General features: G+C 47.4%; 1 protein-coding gene across 1 annotated transcript in view; it reads left to right on the top strand.

The window, feature by feature from the left end:
* cd34 (CD34 molecule) overlaps nt 1-22,497 on the top strand; it is a 61,824-nt gene extending 39,327 nt beyond the window's left edge. Inside the window, exon 5 of the mRNA XM_073030936.1 lies at nt 20,364-22,497. Within this exon, the coding sequence (XP_072887037.1) occupies nt 20,364-20,552 (189 nt within the window). The 3' untranslated portion in view covers nt 20,553-22,497. The remainder of the gene's footprint in view (nt 1-20,363) is intronic.
* Nucleotides 22,498-22,920: the final 423 nt, after the last annotated feature.

Raw genomic sequence — 22,920 nt, 5'->3', positions numbered from 1 at the left:
AGGATGAGAGTTTATACAGGGAGTCGTGGATACCACGGGTGGTGGAGGAGGCAACAACAATGGTGGTGTTTAAGAGGCTGTTAGACAGACACACATGCACGTTCATGCATCTGAGGGACATGGATCACGTGCAGTAGAAGGGCTTTAGCTTAATTGGCATTGTTGTCAGCACAGACACGACGGGCTGAAAGGCCTGTTCCTAGAAGACCATAAGATACAGGAGCAGAAGTAGGCCATTCGGCCCATCGAGTCTACTCCGCCATTCAGTCATGGGCTGATCCAATTCTTCCAGTCATCCCCATTCCCCTGCTTTCACCATAACCTTTGATGTCTGGCTAATCAAGAACCTATCTATCTCTGCCTTAAAGACACCCAATGATTTGGTCTCCACAGCTGCTCGTGGTAACAAATTCCACAGATTTACCACCCTCTGACTAAAGTAATTTCTCTGCATCTCTGTTCTAAAAGAACATCCTTCAATTCTGAAGTCGTCCCCTCTTGTCCTAGAATCCCCCACCATGGGAAATAACTTTGTCATATCTAATTTGTTCAGGCCTTTTAACATTCGGAATGTTTCTATGAGATCCCCCCTCACTCTTCTGAACTCCAGGGAATACAGCCCAAGAGCTGCCAGATGTTCCTCATATGGTAACCCTTTCATTCCTGGAATCTTCTCTGAACCCTCTCCAATGTCAGTATATCCTTTCTAAAATAAAGAACCCAAAACTGCACACAATACACCAAGTGTGGTCTCACGAGTGCCTTATAGAGCCTCAACATCACATCCCTGCTCTTATATTCTATACCTCTAGAAATGAATGCCAACATTGCATTCGCCTTCTTCACAACCAACTCAACCTGGAGGTTAACCTTTAGGGTATCTTGCACAAGGACTCCCAAGTACTCTCTGCATTTTGAATTCTCTCCCCATCTAAATAATAGTCTGCCCATTTAAATTTCTTCCACCAATGTGTCTGACTATACACTTTCCAACATTGTATTTCATTTGCCACTTCCTTGCCCATTCCCATAAACTATCTAAGTCTCTCTGCAGGCTCTCTGTTTCCTCAACACTACCAGCTCCTCTACCTATCTTTGTATCATCAGCAAATCTTGCCACAAATCTATTAATACTGTAGTCCAAATCATTGACATACATTGTGAAAAGCAGTAGTCCCAACATCAACCCCTGTGGAACTCCACTGGTAACCAGCCAGAATAGGATTCCTTTATTCCCACTCTCTATTTTCTGCCGACCAGCCAATGCTCCATCCACGCTAGTAACTTACCTGTAATTCCATGGACTCTTATCTTGCTAAGCAGCTTCATGTGCAGCACCTTATCAAAGGCCTTCTGAAAATCCAAGTACACCATGTCTACTGCATCTCCTTTGTCTACCCTGCTTGTAATTTCCTCAAAGAATTGCATTAGGTTAGTCAGGCAGAATTTTCCTTTCAGGAAACCACGCTGGCTTTGGCCTATCTTGTCATGTGCCTCCAGGTACTCCGTAATCTCATCCCTAACAATCAGTTCCAACAACTTCCCAACCACTGATGTCAGGGTAACAGGTCTATAGTTCCCTTTCTGCTGCCTCCCACCCTTCTTAAATAGCGGAGTAACATTTCCAATTTTCCAGTCATCCAGTACAATGCCAGAATCTATCGATTCTTGAAAGATCATCGCTAATGCCTCTGCAATCTCTCCAGATTCTTCCTTCAGAACCCAAGGGTACATTCCATCAGGTCCATGAGATTTATCCACCCTCAGACCATTAAGCTTCCTGAGCACCTTCTCAGTCTCAACTTTCACTGCACAAACTTCCCTAAAACTCTTGAATGTCCGATATACTGAAGACGTCTTCCACTGTGAAGACAGATGCAAAATACACATTCATTCCCTCTGCCATCTCTGCGTCTCACATTACAATATCTCCAGCATCATTTTGTATTGGTCCGATATCTACCCTCAACTCTCTTTTACCCTTTATGTACTTAAAAAAGCTTTCAGTATCTTCTTTGATATTAGTCACCAGCTTCCTTTCATAATCCATCTTTTCCCTCCGAATGACTTTCTTAGTTTTCTTCTGCAAGTTTTTAAAAGTTCCGCAATCCTCTATCTTCCCACTAGCTCTGGCTTCCTTGTATGCCCTCTCTTTTGCTTTCAGTTTGGCTCTGACTTCACTTGTCAGTCGGTGAGGATGTGGTGAGGATGAGGACAAGGTGGTGAGGAGATGAAGATGTGAGGACGAAGGGATGAGATCGAGGTGATGAGGTGAGGAGGATGAGGCAATGAGTGAGGAGGTGAGAATAAGGTGATGAGGAAGAAACAAAGGAGCAAGGAGGTGAGGATGAGGGTGAGACAGTGAGGAGGTGAAGATGAGGCAATGAGGTCGAAACGCTGAGAAGGTGAGGATTAGGCAATGAGGAATATGCAAAGCTGAGGAGGTGATGAGGAGGTGAGGGTGAGGCAGTGAGGAGGGGAGGCAATAAGGAAAAGGTGGAGCTGAGGGAGTGGTGTAGAGGTAAGGATGAGGCGATGAGGTCGAGGTAGTGAGGAGGAAGATAGGAGAGCATGAAGAAGAGGAGGTGAGAAAAGGGAGATGAGGAAGTGGTAGTGAGAAAATGCTCTGCTGAGTGACTCTCACTGAAAGCTTCTCCAAGGCCACTTGATAACGACACATCTTCATGCCTGTGGTTCGGTGGGGGATGGTGTGTGTGAGTGTGAGTGTGTGTGTGAATATGAGTGTGCATTATGTATTATGTGTGTGTGTATGAGTGTGCATTATGTATTATGTGTGTAAGTGTGTGTGTATATGAGTGTGCATTATGTATTATGTGTGTGAGTGTGTGTGTATATGAGTGTGCATTATGTATTATGTGTGTGAGTGTGTGTGTATATGAGTGTGCATTATGTGTGTGAGTGTGTGTGTATATGAGTGTGCATTATGTATTATGTGTGTGAGTGTGTGTGTATATGAGTGTGCATTATGTATTATGTGTGTGAGTGTGTGTGTATATGAGTGTGCATTATGTGTGAGTGTGTGTGTGTGTATATGAGTGTGCATTATGTGTGTGAGTGTGTGTAAATGAGTGTGCATTATGTATTATGTGTGTGAGTGTGTGCGTATATGAGTGTGCATTATGTATTATGTGTGTGAGTGTGTGTTCAGACATGCTGCCAGCTGTTCACAGAATGCTGGAACTCTTGCTCCCACCCCGTCCACACCTCTCAGTACTCTCTGCACCTACTGACCCCAAACCCTGAGCCAGACTCTGGTCAGACCCACCCCGGGAATATCTGTGAACCTGCTCTCTAGGGCTTCTTGCTTCGGTGTGAGACTGGAAGCTGATGAATCCCTAGCAGCTGGTGATGAGTGTGAAATGTGGTTTGTGGAGGCTCATCTGCCAAACTTTCATAGACTAGAGTTGTCCCCATAGATTGGATGGGATAAGAAGTGGTGTCACTTATTCAGGAGGGAGGGAGAGGACACCAAACTCTGCCCTGTGGTCCCAAACCAGTGCCAAAGAACAACTGGAATCTGTAAGGAAAGAATTAATACCACGACACCTTAAAACCATCATGTAGTTTAATAGATTTCAAATAAATATATTGTTTTTTTATTAAAAAACTATTTGTGACATTTTTATTTATGTAATGTTCTCAGCTGTTTCTAAAGATCCCTATCTAGTCAGTAGAGCCACTAGCAAGGAGAGTCACAGAGTCAATACCACATAAAAACAGGCCATTTGGCCCAATTGTTCCACGTTGACTCTATCCTAGCTAGTCCAATTTGCTGGCATTTGATCCATAACATTCTAAATCCTTCCAATCCATATACCCATCAAAATGTCTTTTAAAAGTCATTACTGTACCTGCAGGACATGTTTCCTCTGGCAGGACATGCCACATAAATATTAAACCTTTGTGTGTCCGGAGTAGTGTTGTTTAGTTTGGCTGAATATCTGTAGTCAGAAGGTAATAAATTTGAACTTGAAAGCAGTTCCCCTCAAGTTTCTGTTAAACCCCTCCCCTCTCTCCTTAAACCTGTTCCCTTGGGTTCTTATTCCACTTCTCTGGGTGAGGACTGAGTGCATTCACTCTGCTTGTGACCCTCGTGCTTTTACACACTCAGTGTGTCAGGAGCAACTTTGTGTGAGGTCAGTAGATTTCTGAATGGCCCATGAACACTACCTCACTATTTCTCTTATAACTTGTGTTACAACTTACAGTAATGCAGTGTACAGCTGCTACAAAGCAACAAATTTCACAACAGATGTCAGTGGTAGTAAACCTGATTCTAACATAGAACATAGAAACACAGAAAACCTACAGCACAATACAGGCCCTTCGGCCCACAAAGCTGTGCCGAACATGTCCCTACCTTAGAAATTACTGGCTTACCTATAGCCCTCTATTTTACTAAGCTCCATGTACCTATCTAAAAGCCTCTTAAAAGACCCTATCGTATCCGCCTCCACCACCGTTGCTGACATCCCCTTCCACGCATCCACCACTCTATGAGTAAAAAACTTACCCCTGACATCTCCTCTGTACCTACTCCCCAGCACCTTAATTCTGAGTCCGCTTGTGGCAACCATTTCAGCCTTGGGAAAAAGCCTCTGGCTATCCACACGATCAATGCCTCTCATCATCTTGTACAACTCTAACAGGTCACCTCTCATCCTCCTTCGGTCCAAGGAGAAAAGGCCCAGTTCACTCCACCTCTTCTCATAAGGCATGCTCCCCAATCCAGGCAACAATTCCAATAAGATCACCCCTTAGTCTCCTATCCATATAGATAATTAGGGCCATAGAGCACTACAGCAGAAAAACAGGCCCTTCAGCCCATCTAGTCCATGGTTCAATTGAATATCAAAGGATGTACACAGTGTACAGCTTGAAATTCTTACTGTACACTTGGTTCAGCATGGACCAGATGGGCCAAAGAGCTGTTCCTGTGCTGTACTTTTCTATGACTCCATCTGGCTCTAAGGAATAAATTTCTGGCCCGGCCAATCTTTCTCTATTACTCAGTCCCTCAAGTCCTGGCAGCACCATGTCATTTCCAGCTTAATATCCCCTTTCCACTGTAAAACTGACCAAGATTGAACACAGTGCTCCAAGTTTGGCCTCGCCAGTGTCCTGTACAACCACACCATGACCTCTCAACTTTTATACCCAGTGCCCTGACTGATGTAGACAGGGTGCAACACATTTGGCAGTAGGCCATCACAGGCAGTCGCCGGGCAGGATCTGTACCCATCCCGCTGTCCTGGTGAGACCGCCAAGCCAGAGAAATCACAATGCCAATGAATCCCAGTGAGCCGGTGACCACAAATCACACACTGATTAGTCTCGGTCTCATGCGAAGGTTTATAATCTTCCTGCTAACTCTAATTTATTAGAATGATGCACAGTCTTTGCAGATTAAAAGTGAATTCATCAAAGGTTATTGGACAGATATTAAATTCCAGTGCCAATTACTTCATGAGTGTTGTTAGTCCATTTATAATGAACTGACTGATGGCTGCAGTTATTCGAGGACATAAATGATGTCACACTGAATCTCATTGGGCCGATCCTCAGCATCAGAGCACAGTAAGGGGTTGGGGAATGGGAGGACCACCTTCCAAATATCTCCAGTCATCAGAAACCATTGGGACTGATGTTCAAATGCTGGCGTTCCTTAATGTTTGGCTCTCTGACTGGACGCCTGTGACTATTGGTGTGCCACAGGGATCAGCACAGGGTCTGTTGTTGTTTGTCATCTATATCATTGACCTGGACGATGCTATAGAGAGAGTGCAGAGGAGATTTACAAGGATGTTGCCTGGAAAGGAGAAAATGACTTATGAGAATAGGTTGAGTGAACTCGGCCTTTTCTCCTTGGAGCAATGAAGGATGAGAGTTGACCTGATAGAGGTGTATAACATGATGAGAGGCATTGACCGTGTGGATAGTCAGAGGCTTTTTCCCAGGGCTGAAACAGCTAACATGAGGGGGCAAAGTTTTAAGGTGCTTGGAAGTAGGTACAAGGGGGATGTCAGAGGTAACGTTTTCACACAGAGAGTGGTGGATGCTTGGAATACACTTCCAGCGAAGCTGATAGAGCTGGAAACAATAGAGACTCTTAAACAGGTGCATGCAGCTTAGAGGGCTATGCGGTAGGGAAATTCTAGGCGGTTTCTAGAGTAGGTTACATGGTCAGCACAACATTGTGGGCCGAAGGGTCTGTAGTGTGCTGTAGATTCCTATGGTTTATGTTTCTATGATAAGGTTACAATAAGGTAATGATCTGGATGATAGATTTGCACTAGCAAACTTACGGATGACAGCAAGACCTGGGGTGTAGCGGACAGCGAAGAAGACCGTCAAAGCTAACAGTGGAACCCGGACTAGATGGGAATATAGGCTGAAAAACTGTGATTAGGTTAGAGTTAAATTGGGAATGGGCATGTTGCTGGGTAGGGCAGTCCGAAGGGCTGAAAGTCCTGTTCTGCACCACCAGGGGATCCCAACCTGGGGTTCAGAGACCCTCCGGTTAATAAAAAATGGTTGGGGACCCCCTGCTCTAACTAAAATGGCAGATTTTTATGCAGACGTGGAAAGTGTTGCACTTTGGGAGGACAAACCAAGGTAGGACTTACACAGTGAACCGTAGGGTACTGAGGAGTGCAGAGGAACAGAGAGATCTGGGAAAAATGATCCTTAATTCCTTGAAAACAGCAGCACAGTTAGATAGGGTCATAAAGAGAGCTTGTGGTGCATTGGCCTTCATAAATCAAAGTTTTGATTACAGGAGTTGTGTTTTTTTTTTGAAGCTGTATAAGATGTTGGACTATCGTGTGCAGTTCTGGTTAATTAGCTTGAGGAAAGGTGTCAGTTAGATTCAAAGAGTGCAGAAGAGCATTACAAAGATGTTGTCAGGACTTGAGCAAAGGTTGAATAGGTTGGGATATTTTTCCCTGGAATGCAGGAGACTGAGGAGAGATAGGATAGAGGTATACAAAATTATGAAGGGTATAGATCGAGCAGGCTTTTCCCACTGAGGTTGGCTGAGGCTAGAGGTCATAGGTTAAGGGTGAAAGGTGAAATATTTAAGGGGAACATGCACTCAGAAGGTGGTGATAGGGTGGAGCAAGCTGCCGGTGAAAGTGGTGGATGTGGGTTCAAATACAACATTTAAGAGAAGTTTGGTTAAGTACATGGATGGGAGGGGTGTGGACAGCTATGATTGGTGGGAGTGCAGCATGGGCTAAATAGGCTGAATGGCCTGTCTGTGCTGCAGTAATCTATGACTGTCATTATGTACAAACGCGTATGCTCCCTAAGTGGAGGAGTTGCGTTTCCAAATGAATACCACGTAAACTGGACAACTGGGGCCCAAATGGTCTCCAGTTGAAACTTTCCTCTCCCCCTGACAGATGCTGCATTACCTGCTGAGTTCCTCCAGCAGCTTAGTATTGCTCCCAGACTGCGGCGTCTGCTGCTTCCTGTGTCTCCATCTGAAGTCCTTCATTTACTGGACTCCTCAGTGGAGGGAGAGGAACCCAGGCCTTGGTCTCTAACACTGGTTCCTCACTCTGCTCCGGTAGCCTGGAACTGGGAGTTCCTTGCACAGAAGGTGGGATTTGGAGCCAACTCCCATCGTGTCCTGTGTGGAATCCATGACCAACCACACCACAATGGGCAGCAAATAATTGGCTGGAGGAACTCAACCGGTCAATCGACATTCCCTCTATTTTTTTATCAGCTGCTTGGAGCAAACACTCCTCTGAGCAGGAAATTTTTATCTGGCCTGAAAAGCGCGCGGCACTTTAATAAAACATTATATAAAAGAAAATTCAAACTGTGCGGCAACGAAGGCTATGTGCGCAGGACCATTTCAGTTACTGCGTGGCCGTGCACCCCTGCAGCTTAGAGGGAATAACATAGTCAATCAGCAGGTGTAGGGTTTTGACCTGAAATGCTGACAACTCCTCTTGCCCACAGACATCACCTACACCTCTCTTGGAGAGATGAAGTCCCCTATCAACCGTGGAACTTCAGAAAAATATTACAATAGATAAGTCCCCTGGGCCAGGCAGGATATACCCCAGGTTACTATGGAATTATTGGGGAATTGATGATGGTCTTTGCATCCTCCCTTAGGGACAGGATTTATGAGCATAGTCTGATTAGTGATGGTCAGCGTGGACTTCTGAGGGGCTGGTTGTAGCTTAAAATCAGAATCAGGTTTATTATCACTGGCATGTGTTGTGAAATTTGTTGTTTTGCAACAGCAGTACAGCACGATACATAATCAAAAACTATAACTTATAATAAGAAATATATTTTTTAAAAGTAAATATTTAGTGCAAAAAGAGATCAAAGTAAAATATTGAGATAGTGATCAGGGGTTCAATGTCCATTCAGAAATCGGATGGCAGAGGACAATATGCTGTTCCTGAATTTTTGAGAGTGGGTCTTCAGGCGCCTCTACCTCCTCCCTGATGGTGGCACTGAGAAGGGGACATGTCCTGGGTGATGGGGGTCTTTTTAACCATGGATGCTGCCTTTTGAAGACGTCGCCTTTTGAAAGTGTGCTGGATGCTGGGGAAGCTCATGCCCATGGTAGAGCTGGCAGAGTTCACAACTTTTTGCAGCTTTTTCTGATCCTGCGGATTTGCCCCTCCATACCAGACAGTGATACGACCAGTTAGAATGCTCTCCACGGTACGTCAGTAGGAATTTGCTGTCAGACCAAGTCTCCCCAAACTTCACATGAAACATAGCTGCTGTCTTTGTAATTGCATCAATATATTGGGCCCAGGATGGATCTAAAGACTAAAGGAGTTTTTCAATGAAGTAACAAAGAACAGATTGATGAAGCAGAGGCTGTAGTGTATGTGGATTTTACTAAGGTGTTGATAAAGTTCCCCATTCGGACTGTCAGGAGGCATGGAATCAAACAAACTATGCCTGCATGGATTCAAAATTGATTTGCCCACAAATGGCAGAGGGTGGTAGTAGATGGAAAATATTCTGCCTGGATGTCGGTGACCAGTGTTCTTCCATGGGATCTGAAATAGGACCCCTACTCATTTAATTTTTATAAATGACCTGGATAAGAAAGTTGAGGGGCAGGCCAGTAAGTTTGCAGATGTCTCAAAGGTTGGTGGTGTTGTGGATAGTGCAGAGGGTCACCATGGGATGTAGCTAGGTTGGGTGGAGAAATGGCAGATGGAGCTCAATCTGGAAAAGGGTCAAGGGATTCACTTTGAAAGGTTGAACATGAACACAGGTTAATGGTACTACGGAGGAACAGAGGGATCTTGGGGTCCATGTCTATATACTGTGTCTCTCAAAGTTGTGTAAATTAATAGGATGTTTAATAAGGAGTGTGGTGTGTTGGCAAAGGAGAACAGTATGTTGGATGAGGAGTGTGGAGTGTTGGATGAGGAGTGTGTGTGTTGGATGAGGAGTGTGATGTGTTGGATGAGGAGTGTGGTGTGTTGGATGAGGAGTGTGGAGTGTTGGATGAGGATTGTGGAGTGTTGGATGAGGAGTGTGATGTGTTGGATGAGGAGTGTGATGTGTTGGATGAGGATTGTGGAGTGTTGGATGAGCAGTGTGATGTGTTGGATGAGGAGTGTGGAGTGTTGGATGAGGAGTGTGATGTGTTGGATGAGGAGTGTGGAGTGTTGGATGAGGAGTGTGATGCGTTGGATGAGGAGTGTGGAGTGTTGGATGAGGAGTGTGATGTGTTGGATGAGGAGTGTGGTGCGTTGGATGAGGAGTGTGGAGTGTTGGATGAGGAGTGTGGAGTGTTGGATGAGGAGTGTGGTGTGTTGGATGAGGAGTGTGGTGTGTTGGATGAGGAGTGTGATGTGTTGGATGAGGAGTGTGGAGTGTTGGATGAGGAGTGTGGTGTGTTGGATGAGGAGTGTGGAGTGTTGGATGAGGAGTGTGGTGTGTTGGATGAGGAGTGTGATGTGTTGGATGAGGAGTGTGTGTGTGTGTTGGATGAGGAGTGTGGAGTGTTGAATGAGGAGTGTGTGTGTTGGATGAGGAGTGTGGTGTGTTGGATGAGGAGTGTGGTGTGTTGGATGAGGAGTGTGTGTGTTGGATGAGGAGTGTGTATGTTGGATGAGGAGTGTGGAGTGTTGGATGAGGAGTGTGGAGTGTTGGATGAGGAGTGTGGTGTGTTGGATGAGGAGTGTGGAGTGTTGGATGAGGAGTGTGGTGTGTTGGATGAGGAGTGTGGAGTGTTGGATGAGGAGTGTGGAGTGTTGGATGAAGAGTGTGGAGTGTTGGATGAGGAGTGTGGTGTGTTGGATGAGGAGTGTGGAGTGTTGGATGAGGAGTGTGGAGTGTTGGATGAGGAGTGTGGAGTGTTGGATGAGGAGTGTGATGTGTTGGATGAGGAGTGTGGAGTGTTGGATGAGGAGTGTGGAGTGTTGGATGAAGAGTGTGGAGTGTTGGATGAGGAGTGTGGTGTGTTGGATGAGGAGTGTGATGTGTTGGATGAGGATTGTGGAGTGTTGGATGAGGAGTGTGATGTGTTGGATGAGGAGTGTGATGTGTTGGATGAGGATTGTGGAGTGTTGGATGAGGAGTGTGATGTGTTGGATGAGGAGTGTGGAGTGTTGGATGAGGAGTGTGATGTGTTGGATGAGGAGTGTGGAGTGTTGGATGAGGAGTGTGATGTGTTGGATGAAGAGTGTGGAGTGTTGGATGAGGAGTGTGGAGTGTTGGATGAGGAGTGTGATGTGTTGGCTGAGGAGTGTGTGTGTGTTGGATGAGGAGTGTGGAGTGTTGAATGAGGAGTGTGTGTGTTGGATGAGGAGTGTGGTGTGTTGGATGAGGAGTGTGGTGTGTTGGATGAGGAGTGTGGTGTGTTGGATGAGGAGTGTGTGTGTTGGATGAGGAGTGTGTATGTTGGATGAGGAGTGTGGAGTGTTGGATGAGGAGTGTGTGTGTTGGATGAGGAGTGTGATGTGTTGGATGAGGAGTGTGGTGTGTTGGATGAGGATTGTGGAGTGTTGGATGAGGAGTGTGATGTGTTGGATGAGGAGTGTGATGTGTTGGATGAGGATTGTGGAGTGTTGGATGAGGAGTGTGATGTGTTGGATGAGGAGTGTGGAGTGTTGGATGAGGAGTGTGATGTGTTGGATGAGGAGTGTGGAGTGTTGGATGAGGAGTGTGGTGTGTTGGATGAGGAGTGTGGTGTGTTGGATGAGGAGTGTGATGTGTTGGATGAGGAGTGTGGAGTGTTGGATGAGGAGTGTGGTGTGTTGGATGAGGAGTGTGGAGTGTTGGATGAGGAGTGTGGTGTGTTGGATGAGGAGTGTGATGTGTTGGATGAGGAGTGTGTGTGTGTGTTGGATGAGGAGTGTGGAGTGTTGAATGAGGAGTGTGTGTGTTGGATGAGGAGTGTGGTGTGTTGGATGAGGAGTGTGGTGTGTTGGATGAGGAGTGTGTGTGTTGGATGAGGAGTGTGTATGTTGGATGAGGAGTGTGGAGTGTTGGATGAGGAGTGTGGAGTGTTGGATGAGGAGTGTGGTGTGTTGGATGAGGAGTGTGGAGTGTTGGATGAGGAGTGTGGTGTGTTGGATGAGGAGTGTGGAGTGTTGGATGAGGAGTGTGGAGTGTTGGATGAAGAGTGTGGAGTGTTGGATGAGGAGTGTGGTGTGTTGGATGAGGAGTGTGGAGTGTTGGATGAGGAGTGTGGAGTGTTGGATGAGGAGTGTGGAGTGTTGGATGAGGAGTGTGATGTGTTGGATGAGGAGTGTGGAGTGTTGGATGAGGAGTGTGGAGTGTTGGATGAAGAGTGTGGAGTGTTGGATGAGGAGTGTGGTGTGTTGGATGAGGAGTGTGATGTGTTGGATGAGGATTGTGGAGTGTTGGATGAGGAGTGTGATGTGTTGGATGAGGAGTGTGATGTGTTGGATGAGGATTGTGGAGTGTTGGATGAGGAGTGTGATGTGTTGGATGAGGAGTGTGGAGTGTTGGATGAGGAGTGTGATGTGTTGGATGAGGAGTGTGGAGTGTTGGATGAGGAGTGTGATGTGTTGGATGAAGAGTGTGGAGTGTTGGATGAGGAGTGTGGAGTGTTGGATGAGGAGTGTGATGTGTTGGATGAGGAGTGTGATGTGTTGGATGAGGATTGTGGAGTGTTGGATGAGGAGTGTGATGTGTTGGATGAGGAGTGTGGAGTGTTGGATGAGGAGTGTGATGTGTTGGATGAGGAGTGTGGAGTGTTGGATGAGGAGTGTGATGTGTTGGATGAGGAGTGTGTGTGTGTGTTGGATGAGGAGTGTGGAGTGTTGAATGAGGAGTGTGTGTGTTGGATGAGGAGTGTGGTGTGTTGGATGAGGAGTGTGGTGTGTTGGATGAGGAGTGTGTGTGTTGGATGAGGAGTGTGTATGTTGGATGAGGAGTGTGGAGTGTTGGATGAGGAGTGTGGAGTGTTGGATGAGGAGTGTGGTGTGTTGGATGAGGAGTGTGGAGTGTTGGATGAGGAGTGTGGTGTGTTGGATGAGGAGTGTGGAGTGTTGGATGAGGAGTGTGGAGTGTTGGATGAAGAGTGTGGAGTGTTGGATGAGGAGTGTGGTGTGTTGGATGAGGAGTGTGGAGTGTTGGATGAGGAGTGTGGAGTGTTGGATGAGGAGTGTGGAGTGTTGGATGAGGAGTGTGGAGTGTTGGATGAGGAGTGTGATGTGTTGGATGAGGAGTGTGGAGTGTTGGATGAGGAGTGTGGAGTGTTGGATGAAGAGTGTGGAGTGTTGGATGAGGAGTGTGGTGTGTTGGATGAGGAGTGTGATGTGTTGGATGAGGATTGTGGAGTGTTGGATGAGGAGTGTGATGTGTTGGATGAGGAGTGTGATGTGTTGGATGAGGATTGTGGAGTGTTGGATGAGGAGTGTGATGTGTTGGATGAGGAGTGTGGAGTGTTGGATGAGGAGTGTGATGTGTTGGATGAGGAGTGTGGAGTGTTGGATGAGGAGTGTGATGTGTTGGATGAAGAGTGTGGAGTGTTGGATGAGGAGTGTGGAGTGTTGGATGAGGAGTGTGATGTGTTGGCTGAGGAGTGTGTGTGTGTTGGATGAGGAGTGTGGAGTGTTGAATGAGGAGTGTGTGTGTTGGATGAGGAGTGTGGTGTGTTGGATGAGGAGTGTGGTGTGTTGGATGAGGAGTGTGTGTGTTGGATGAGGAGTGTGTATGTTGGATGAGGAGTGTGGAGTGTTGGATGAGGAGTGTGGAGTGTTGGATGAGGAGTGTGGTGTGTTGGATGAGGAGTGTGGAGTGTTGGATGAGGAGTGTGGTGTGTTGGATGAGGATTGTGGAGTGTTGGATGAGGAGTGTGGTGTGTTGGATGAGGAGTGTGGTGTGTTGGATGAGGAGTGTGTGTGTTGGATGAGGAGTGTGATGTGTTGGATGAGGAGTGTGTGTGTTGGATGAGGAGTGTGGAGTGTTGGATGAGGAGTGTGTGTGTTGAATGAGGAGTGTGTGTGTTGGATGAGGAGTGTGGTGTGTTGGATGAGGAGTGTGATGTGTTGAATGAGGAGTGTGTGTGTTGGATGAGGAGTGTGGTGTGTTGGATGAGGAGTGTGGTGTGTTGGATGAGGAGTGTGTATGTTGGATGAGGAGTGTGGAGTGTTGGATGAGGAGTGTGGTGCGTTGGATGAGGAGTGTGATGTGTTGGATGAGGATTGTGGAGTGTTGGATGAGGAGTGTGATGTGTTGGATGAGGAGTGTGATGTGTTGGATGAGGAGTGTGGAGTGTTGGATGAGGAGTGTGGAGTGTTGGATGAGGAGTGTGGAGTGTTGGATGAGGAGTGTGGTGTGTTGGATGAGGAGCGTGGTGCGTTGGATGAGGAGTGTGGAGTGTTGGATGAGGAGTGTGATGTGTTGGATGAGGAGTGTGGAGTGTTGGATGAGGAGTGTGATGTGTTGGATGAAGAGTGTGGAGTGTTGGATGAGGAGTGTGATGTGTTGGATGAGGAGTGTGGAGTGTTGGATGAGGAGTGTGATGTGTTGGCTGAGGAGTGTGTGTGTGTTGGATGAGGAGTGTGGAGTGTTGAATGAGGAGTGTGTGTGTTGGATGAGGAGTGTGGTGTGTTGGATGAGGAGTGTGTGTGTTGGATGAGGAGTGTGTATGTTGGATGAGGAGTGTGGAGTGTTGGATGAGGAGTGTGGTGTGTTGGATGAGGAGTGTGGAGTGTTGGATGAGGAGTGTGGTGTGTTGGATGAGGAGTGTGGAGTGTTGGATGAGGAGTGTGGTGTGTTGGATGAGGAGTGTGGTGTGTTGGATGAGGAGTGTGGTGCGTTGGATGAGGAGTGTGTATGTTGGATGAGGAGTGTGGTGTGTTGGATGAGGAGTGTGGAGTGTTGGATGAGGAGTGTGGAGTGTTGGATGAGGAGTGTGGTGTGTTGGATGAGGAGTGTGGTGCGTTGGATGAGGAGTGTGGAGTGTTGGATGAGGAGTGTGGTGCGTTGGATGAGGAGTGTGTATGTTGGATGAGGAGTGTGGTGTGTTGGATGAGGAGTGTGTGTGTTGGATGAGGAGTGTGTATGTTGGATGAGGAGTGTGGAGTGTTGGATGAGGAGTGTGGTGCGTTGGATGAGGAGCGTGGTGTGTTGGATGAGGAGTGTGGAGTGTTGGATGAGGAGTGTGTGTGTTGGATGACGAGTGTGTGTGTTGGATGAGGAGTGTGGAGTGTTGGATGAGGAGTGTGGAGTGTTGGATGAGGAGTGTGGTGTGTTGGATGAGGAGTGTGTATGTTGGATGAGGAGTGTGGTGTGTTGGATGAGGAGTGTGGTGCGTTGGATGAAGAGTGTGGAGTGTTGGATGAGGAGTGTGGTGCGTTGGATGAGGAGTGTGGAGTGTTGGATGAAGAGTGTGGAGTGTTGGATGAGGAGTGTGGTGTGTTGGATGAGGAGTGTGGAGTGTTGGATGAGGAGTGTGGTGTGTTGGATGAGGAGTGTGGAGTGTTGGATGAGGAGTGTGGAGTGTTGGATGAGGAGTGTGGTGCGTTGGATGAGGAGTGTGGAGTGTTGGATGAAGAGTGTGGAGTGTTGGATGAGGAGTGTGGTGTGTTGGATGAGGAGTGTGATGTGTTGGATGAGGAGTGTGGTGCGTTGGATGAGGAGTGTGGAGTGTTGGATGAGGAGTGTGTGTGTTGGATGAGGAGTGTGGAGTGTTGGATGAAGAGTGTGGAGTGTTGGATGAGGAGTGTGGTGTGTTGGATGAGGAGTGTGGAGTGTTGGATGAGGAGTGTGGTGTGTTGGATGAGGAGTGTGGTGCGTTGGATGAGGAGTGTGGTGTGTTGGATGAGGAGTGTGGAGTGTTGGATGAGGAGTGTGATGTGTTGGACGAGGAGTGTGATGTGTTGGATGAGGAGTGTGGTGCGTTGGATGAGGAGTGTGTATGTTGGATGAGGAGTGTGGTGCGTTGGATGAGGAGTGTGGAGTGTTGGATGAGGAGTGTGTGTGTTGGATGAGGAGTGTGGAGTGTTGGATGAGGAGTGTGGAGTGTTGGATGAGGAGTGTGATGTGTTGGATGAGGAGTGTGGAGTGTTGGATGAGGAGTGTGGTGCGTTGGATGAGGAGTGTGGTGCGTTGGATGAGGAGTGTGGAGTGTTGGATGAGGAGTGTGGAGTGTTGGATGAGGAGTGTGATGTGTTGGATGAAGAGTGTGGAGTGTTGGATGAGGAGTGTGGAGTGTTGGATGAGGAGTGTGTGTGTTGGACGAGGAGTGTGATGTGTTGGATGAGGAGTGTGGTGCGTTGGATGAGGAGTGTGGAGTGTTGGATGAGGAGTGTGTGTGTTGGATGAGGAGTGTGGAGTGTTGGATGAGGAGTGTGGAGTGTTGGATGAGGAGTGTGGAGTGTTGGATGAGGAGTGTGGTGCGTTGGATGAGGAGTGTGGAGTGTTGGATGAGGAGTGTGATGTGTTGGCTGAGGAGTGTGTGTGTGTTGGATGAGGATTGTGGAGTGTTGGATGAGGAGTGTGGAGTGTTGGATGAGGAGTGTGGTGTGTTGGATGAGGAGTGTGGTGTGTTGGATGAGGAGTGTGTGTGTTGGATGAGGAGTGTGTATGTTGGATGAGGAGTGTGTATGTTGGATGAGGAGTGTGTGTGTTGGATGAGGAGTGTGTATGTTGGATGAGGAGTGTGTATGTTGGATGAGGAGTGTGGAGTGTTGGATGAGGAGTGTGGAGTGTTGGATGAAGAGTGTGGAGTGTTGGATGAGGATTGTGGAGTGTTGGATGAGGAGTGTGGTGTGTTGGATGAGGAGTGTGGAGTGTTGGATGAGGAGTGTGATGTGTTGGATGAGGAGTGTGGAGTGTTGGATGAGGAGTGTGTGTGTTGGATGAGGAGTGTGTATGTTGGATGAGGAGTGTGGAGTGTTGGATGAGGAGTGTGGAGTGTTGGATGAGGAGTGTGGTGTGTTGGATGAGGAGTGTGGTGTGTTGGATGAGGAGTGTGTGTGTTGGATGAGGAGTGTGTATGTTGGATGAGGAGTGTGTATGTTGGATGAGGAGTGTGGAGTGTTGGATGAAGAGTGTGGAGTGTTGGATGAGGAGTGTGGTGTGTTGGATGAGGAGTGTGGAGTGTTGGATGAAGAGTGTGTGTGTTGGATGAGGAGTGTGGTGCGTTGGATGAGGAGTGTGGTGTGTTGGATGAGGAGTGTGGAGTGTTGGATGAGGAGCGTGGTGCGTTGGATGAGGAGTGTGGAGTGTTGGATGAGGAGTGTGATGTGTTGGATGAGGAGTGTGGAGTGTTGGATGAGGAGTGTGGAGTGTTGGATGAGGAGTGTGTGTGTTGGATGAGGAGTGTGGTGTGTTGGATGAGGAGTGTGTGTGTTGGATGAGGAGTGTGGAGTGTTGGATGAGGAGTGTGGAGTGTTGGATGAGGATTGTGGAGTGTTGGATGAGGAGTGTGGTGTGTTGGATGAGGAGTGTGGAGTGTTGGATGAGGAGTGTGTGTGTTGGATGAGGAGTGTGGAGTGTTGGATGAGGAGTGTGGAGTGTTGGATGAGGAGTGTGGAGTGTTGGATGAGGAGTGTGGTGCGTTGGATGAGGAGTGTGGAGTGTTGGATGAGGAGTGTGATGTGTTGGCTGAGGAGTGTGTGTGTGTGTTGGATGAGGAGTGTGGAGTGTTGAATGAGGAGTGTGTGTGTTGGATGAGGAGTGTGGTGTGTTGGATGAGGAGTGTGGTGTGTTGGATGAGGAGTGTGTATGTTGGATGAGGAGTGTGGAGTGTTGGATGAGGAGTGTGGAGTGTTGGATGAGAAGTGTGGTGTGTTGGATGAGGAGTGTGGAGTGTTGGATGAGGAGTGTGGTGTGTTGGATGAGGAGTGTGTATGTTGGATGAGGAGTGTGGAGTGTTGGATGAAGAGTGTGGAGTGTTGGATGAGGAGTGTGGTGTGTTGGATGAGGAGTGTGGAGTGTTGGATGAGGAGTGTGGTGTGTTGGATGAGGAGTGTGGTGCGTTGGATGAGGAGTGTGGTGTGTTGGATGAGGAGTGTGGAGTGTTGGATGAGGAGCGTGGTGCGTTGGATGAGGAGTGTGGAGTGTTGGATGAGGAGTGTGATGTGTTGGATGAGGAGTGTGGAGTGTTGGATGAGGAGTGTGTGTGTTGGATGAGGAGTGTGATGTGTTGGATGAGGAGTGTGGAGTGTTGGATGAGGAGTGTGGAGTGTTGGATGAGGAGTGTGTGTGTTGGATGAGGAGTGTGATGTGTTGGATGAGGAGTGTGTGTGTTGGATGAGGAGTGTGTATGTTGGATGAGGAGTGTGGAGTGTTGGATGAGGAGTGTGGAGTGTTGGATGAGAAGTGTGGTGTGTTGGATGAGGAGTGTGGAGTGTTGGATGAGGAGTGTGGTGTGTTGGATGAGGAGTGTGTATGTTGGATGAGGAGTGTGGAGTGTTGGATGAAGAGTGTGGAGTGTTGGATGAGGAGTGTGGTGTGTTGGATGAGGAGTGTGGAGTGTTGGATGAGGAGTGTGGTGTGTTGGATGAGGAGTGTGGTGCGTTGGATGAGGAGTGTGGTGTGTTGGATGAGGAGTGTGGAGTGTTGGATGAGGAGCGTGGTGCGTTGGATGAGGAGTGTGGAGTGTTGGATGAGGAGTGTGATGTGTTGGATGAGGAGTGTGGAGTGTTGGATGAGGAGTGTGTGTGTTGGACGAGGAGTGTGATGTGTTGGATGAGGAGTGTGGTGCGTTGGATGAGGAGTGTGTATGTTGGATGAGGAGTGTGGTGCGTTGGATGAGGAGTGTGGAGTGTTGGATGAGGAGTGTGTGTGTTGGATGAGGAGTGTGGAGTGTTGGATGAGGAGTGTGGAGTGTTGGATGAGGAGTGTGGTGCGTTGGATGAGGAGTGTGGAGTGTTGGATGAGGATTGTGGAGTGTTGGATGAGGAGTGTGGTGCGTTGGATGAGGAGTGTGGTGCGTTGGATGAGGAGTGTGGAGTGTTGGATGAGGAGTGTGTGTGTTGGATGAGGAGTGTGGTGTGTTGGATGAGGAGTGTGGAGTGTTGGATGAGGAGTGTGGTGCGTTGGATGAGGAGTGTGGAGTGTTGGATGAGGATTGTGGAGTGTTGGATGAGGAGTGTGGTGCGTTGGATGAGGAGTGTGTGTGTTGGATGAGGAGTGTGGTGTGTTGGATGAGGAGTGTGGAGTGTTGGATGAGGAGTGTGATGTGTTGGATGAAGAGTGTGGAGTGTTGGATGAGGAGTGTGGAGTGTTGGATGAGGAGTGTGGTGTGTTATAAGGAAGGCAAGACAACAGCTATGTTATTAGGAGTTCGAAGAGATTTGGCATGTCAACAAATACACTCAAAAACTTCTACAGTTGTGCTGTGGTGAGCATTCTGACAGGTTACATCACTGTCTGGTATGGAGGGGCTACTGTGCAGGATTTACCAGGATGTTGCCTGGTTTGAAGAACAAGTCATATGAAGCAAGATTAACAAAGCTGGGACTTTTCTCTTTGAAGCGTAAAAGAATGAGAGGGGACTTGATGGAAGTCAACAAGATTATGAGAGACATAGATAGGGTGGATAGTCAGTACCTGTTTCCCAGGGCACCAATAGCAAACACCAGAGGGCATATGTACAAAAGTAAGGGAGGGAAGTTTAGGGGAGACATCAGGGGTAAGTTTTTTACACAGAGGGTTGTGAGTGCCTGGAATGACTTACCAGGGATGGTGGGGGAGGCTAACACATTAGGGGTATTTAAGAGCCTCTTGGACAGGCACACGGATGAAAGGAAAATAGAAGGTTATGGGGTAGTGTGGGCTTAGTACTTTTTTTTAAGGATTATATGGGTCAGCACAACTTGGAGGGCTGAAGGGCCTGTACTGTGCTGTAATGTTCTATGGTTCTACGCTAAGGTTGTAAATTTAGTCAGCTCCATCTTGGGTACTAGCCTACAAAGTACCCAGGACATCTTTAGGGAGCGGTGTCTCAGAACAGCAGCATCCATTATTAAAAACCTCCAGCACCCAGGGAATGCCCTTTTCTCACTGTTACCATCAGGTAGGAGATACAGAAGCCTGAAGGCACACACTCAGCGATTCAGGAACAGATTCTTCCCCTCTGCCATCTGATTCCTTAATGGACATTGAAGCTTTGGACACTACCTCACTTTTTAAAATATACAGTATTTCTGCTCTGCACATTTTTAATCTATTTGATATACGTAATTGATTCACTTGTTTATTTATTATTAATTTTTTCTCTCTGTTAGATTATGTATTGCATTGAATCGCTGCTGCTAAGTTAACAAATTTCACGTCACATGCCAGTGATAATAAACCTGATTCTGATTCTAATTCTGATTCTGATTCTGTTCTACGGTCTGTGTTCTGTGTTTTACATCCTTTGTGTTCTGTGTTCTACGTTCTGTGTTCTGTGTTTTACATCCTTTGTGTTCTGTGTTCTACGGTCTACATTCTGTGTTCTGTGTTCTGTGTTCTACGTTCTGTGTTCTGTGTTTTATGTCCATTGTGTTCTGTGTTCTACGTTCTGTGTTCTGTGTTTTATATCCATCGTGTTCTGTGTTCTGTGTTCTACAGTCTACATTCTGTGTTCTGTGTTCTTTGTTCTGTGTTCTATGTTCTGTGTTCTGTGTTTTATATCCATCATGTTCTGTTTTCTGTGTTCTACAGTCTACATTCTGTGTTCTATGTTCTACGTTCTGTGTTCTGTGTTCTGTGTTCTGTGTTCTATGTTCTGTGTTCTGTGTTTTATATCCATCATGTTCTGTTTTCTGTGTTCTACAGTCTACATTCTGTGTTCTATGTTCTACGTTCTGTGTTCTGTGTTCTGTGCAACTTAACCAACCAGCCGCTGTTACTAAAACTGTCCTTCGTCTTTCAAGAACGAGGAAGCCGATGCACGGGATCATGACACCGTACGTTTCTCTGCTGCTTCGGAAGACCAAGCTGACAAGCCTAAACAGAACGGAGAAGCCCAGGAGAAGGAGAAGACGAGCAAGGATGCAGCAAGTGCAGAGGCAGGGGAGAGGCCAGCGAAGAAAGGCAAAGAGGAGGGGGACACGGAGCTCTAGAGCAAGGGGGCAGATCTCACAGAAGGTACCATACGTCTGGCTAAAGGAACTCGGCATAAAGCATTGGATTTGAAAACAACATTAAAACACGAGCTCACAAAGGGTTAGGGTAAGGATGGTCCAGTTTGCGATCTAGTGGAAGATGCCTTCACTTAGAGAGCTGGTGAAGGTACCCATTCCACTCATTCTGAACAGAAAATAACTCACCTGGTGATTGCGTGGAAGGGGGTCTCTCTGATCGGTGGGGCAGGAGACGTGTTTACCTATCACCAGTGGTGAAATCTCTTGCCCATCACTCCCAAACCTCAGTACTATAGGCTCATTTACAGAACAGACCATTCAGCTCATCCACACGCTCATTGTCCTGGACACACAACAACACTGGAAGACAAACCAGCCTCTGAGACGCTGCTCATGATGAGCTTGTTATGTGTCTGATCCACATGGTGGAGGGGTAGTCACAGGCTGAATCAGCCTGGTTCCCTTTCCATTCCTGACGCGGGAGAGCGCCACGGTTCCGAAACCACAAGGTCACTCTGCCTAGGAGATTCATGGACACGGGGGGGTGGGGGTGGTGGTATTTCCTTCTCACTTGTTAATACACTGGTCCTTCAGGGTCTGGCTGGCACCCCTGGTGACTAACGGGAGATTGTTGCTGCAGTAGGACATGACCTGCTTCGGCTGGGCGGTGCAACCTTCTCCCTCCGGCTGCAGGCTGACACAGATGGTTAGATTCTCAGTTGGGAAGTGTCCAAAGTGGATTGGTCAGTGAAAGCTGACGCGATGAGGATCATGTTAACACATTGACCAAGAGCCGATCTCTCCCAGAGGCACAAGGCTGGAACTGCCCCCTTCACCACCCGCCCCTGGAGCGTACGGTCCGTGTGCACAGTGACAAGAGGCACCCTGGTGTGTTCACTGACTGCACGGTCACTCAGGTATCACTGGGAACAATGGACAATATCCTCAAACCCTCCTCCCTCCCTGTCACTCTCTTCCCCGAGTCCCTCGTCACTCACTCTCCTCCCTCAGTCTCCTCCTCCATCGCGTTTCTCAGGGGGGATTTGCGCACTTCCCGAGGAACCTGAGCTGTGTGCGTTAGGTGACTGTGGCGCAGGCTCCAGAGAGTCCCAAACCTGGGGCCAAGGTCTTCCCTTTCAGACAAACTGCCCTACAGATAGCTGGTCTTGTTCTGATAACGGACCTATAGTACTCGATCCCTGTGAACGTCAACTTGATCTACAAAGTTAGAACATCCTGAAAATCAGGGGTTGCCAACCCGGGAGCCACAGACCCCTCCGTTAATGGTAGGGGCCCATGGCATAATAAAGGTTGGGAACCCCTGCTGTAAATGATTAATTTCAGATCATCAAGTTAGAATGTTGTAGACGTAGATACTGGCTAATTTAATGATCACAGTATATTCCTCACTTTTCTGCTAATTCTGCGCCAGGTGACCACGGGGCCATAAATCCAGCAGCTCACAGGATGGGTGGGAGACGTGGGCTGATTCCTCTGTCAATGGCATGTGTTTAAACTAAAGTAAAACTCGCATTCTAACATTTCAAACTTTCCTGCAAAGGTTATCTATCTCCTGAGGTCCTGCCCGATTATTGAACTGTGTAAATGACTGAAACTTGTAATAACACACCACTAAACTCTGATCTTCCAGCCACAGTATAAGCTGGTAAAATATGACATGCAGTGTTGCATTTTATTCAGTCTGTGAGTGCTTTGAAATACGTTAAGTGCTTGTTTTTGATTAAAAAATGACAAAACAATATTTGGAGAAAACACCTTGTGTGTAAGCACGAGGTAACCATATTGTCTCATTTTATAGTTTCTCTGGGTGTTAAGTGCCCCTGGGGAAGGTACCCAGAACATTCTAATGTTGTCTTATAAATGTGAATTGTACTTTAAACAGAAATAAAGGTCTCTGAAATAATGTACATTGCACTTTTGGATTGACGACAGAATCCTTGTTCATGAAGAGTGAGCAAACTTGAACACAGGTTTACCAGGTGACAAGTCCCAGCAGAATAGACATGACACCAAGATTGGGAGTGTAGTGGATCACGGCTTGTGGTGGGATCTGAACCAGCTGGACAAGGCTGAAAATGGCAGATGCAATTTAATGCAGACAGGTGCCAGGCGTTGCATTTCAGTAGGACCAACCAGGGTAGGTCCTACACAGTGAACAGTAGGGCACTGAGGAGTGCGGTGGAACAAGGATCTGGGAATACAGGCTTCACAGGTGGATAGGCTCATAAAGAAAGCTTTTGGCACATTGGCCTTTATAAATCAAAGGCTCCTGTACGTCCTTCTCAATGGTAGCAGCAGGAAGAGATGGTGGCTGTCCTTGATGGGG

Source organism: Hemitrygon akajei, chromosome 27 (genome assembly GCF_048418815.1).
Source record: "Hemitrygon akajei chromosome 27, sHemAka1.3, whole genome shotgun sequence".
NCBI lineage: Eukaryota > Metazoa > Chordata > Chondrichthyes > Myliobatiformes > Dasyatidae > Hemitrygon > Hemitrygon akajei.
Note: the sequence above shows the minus strand (reverse complement) of the source record. Positions and strands in the feature narration are given on the sequence as shown.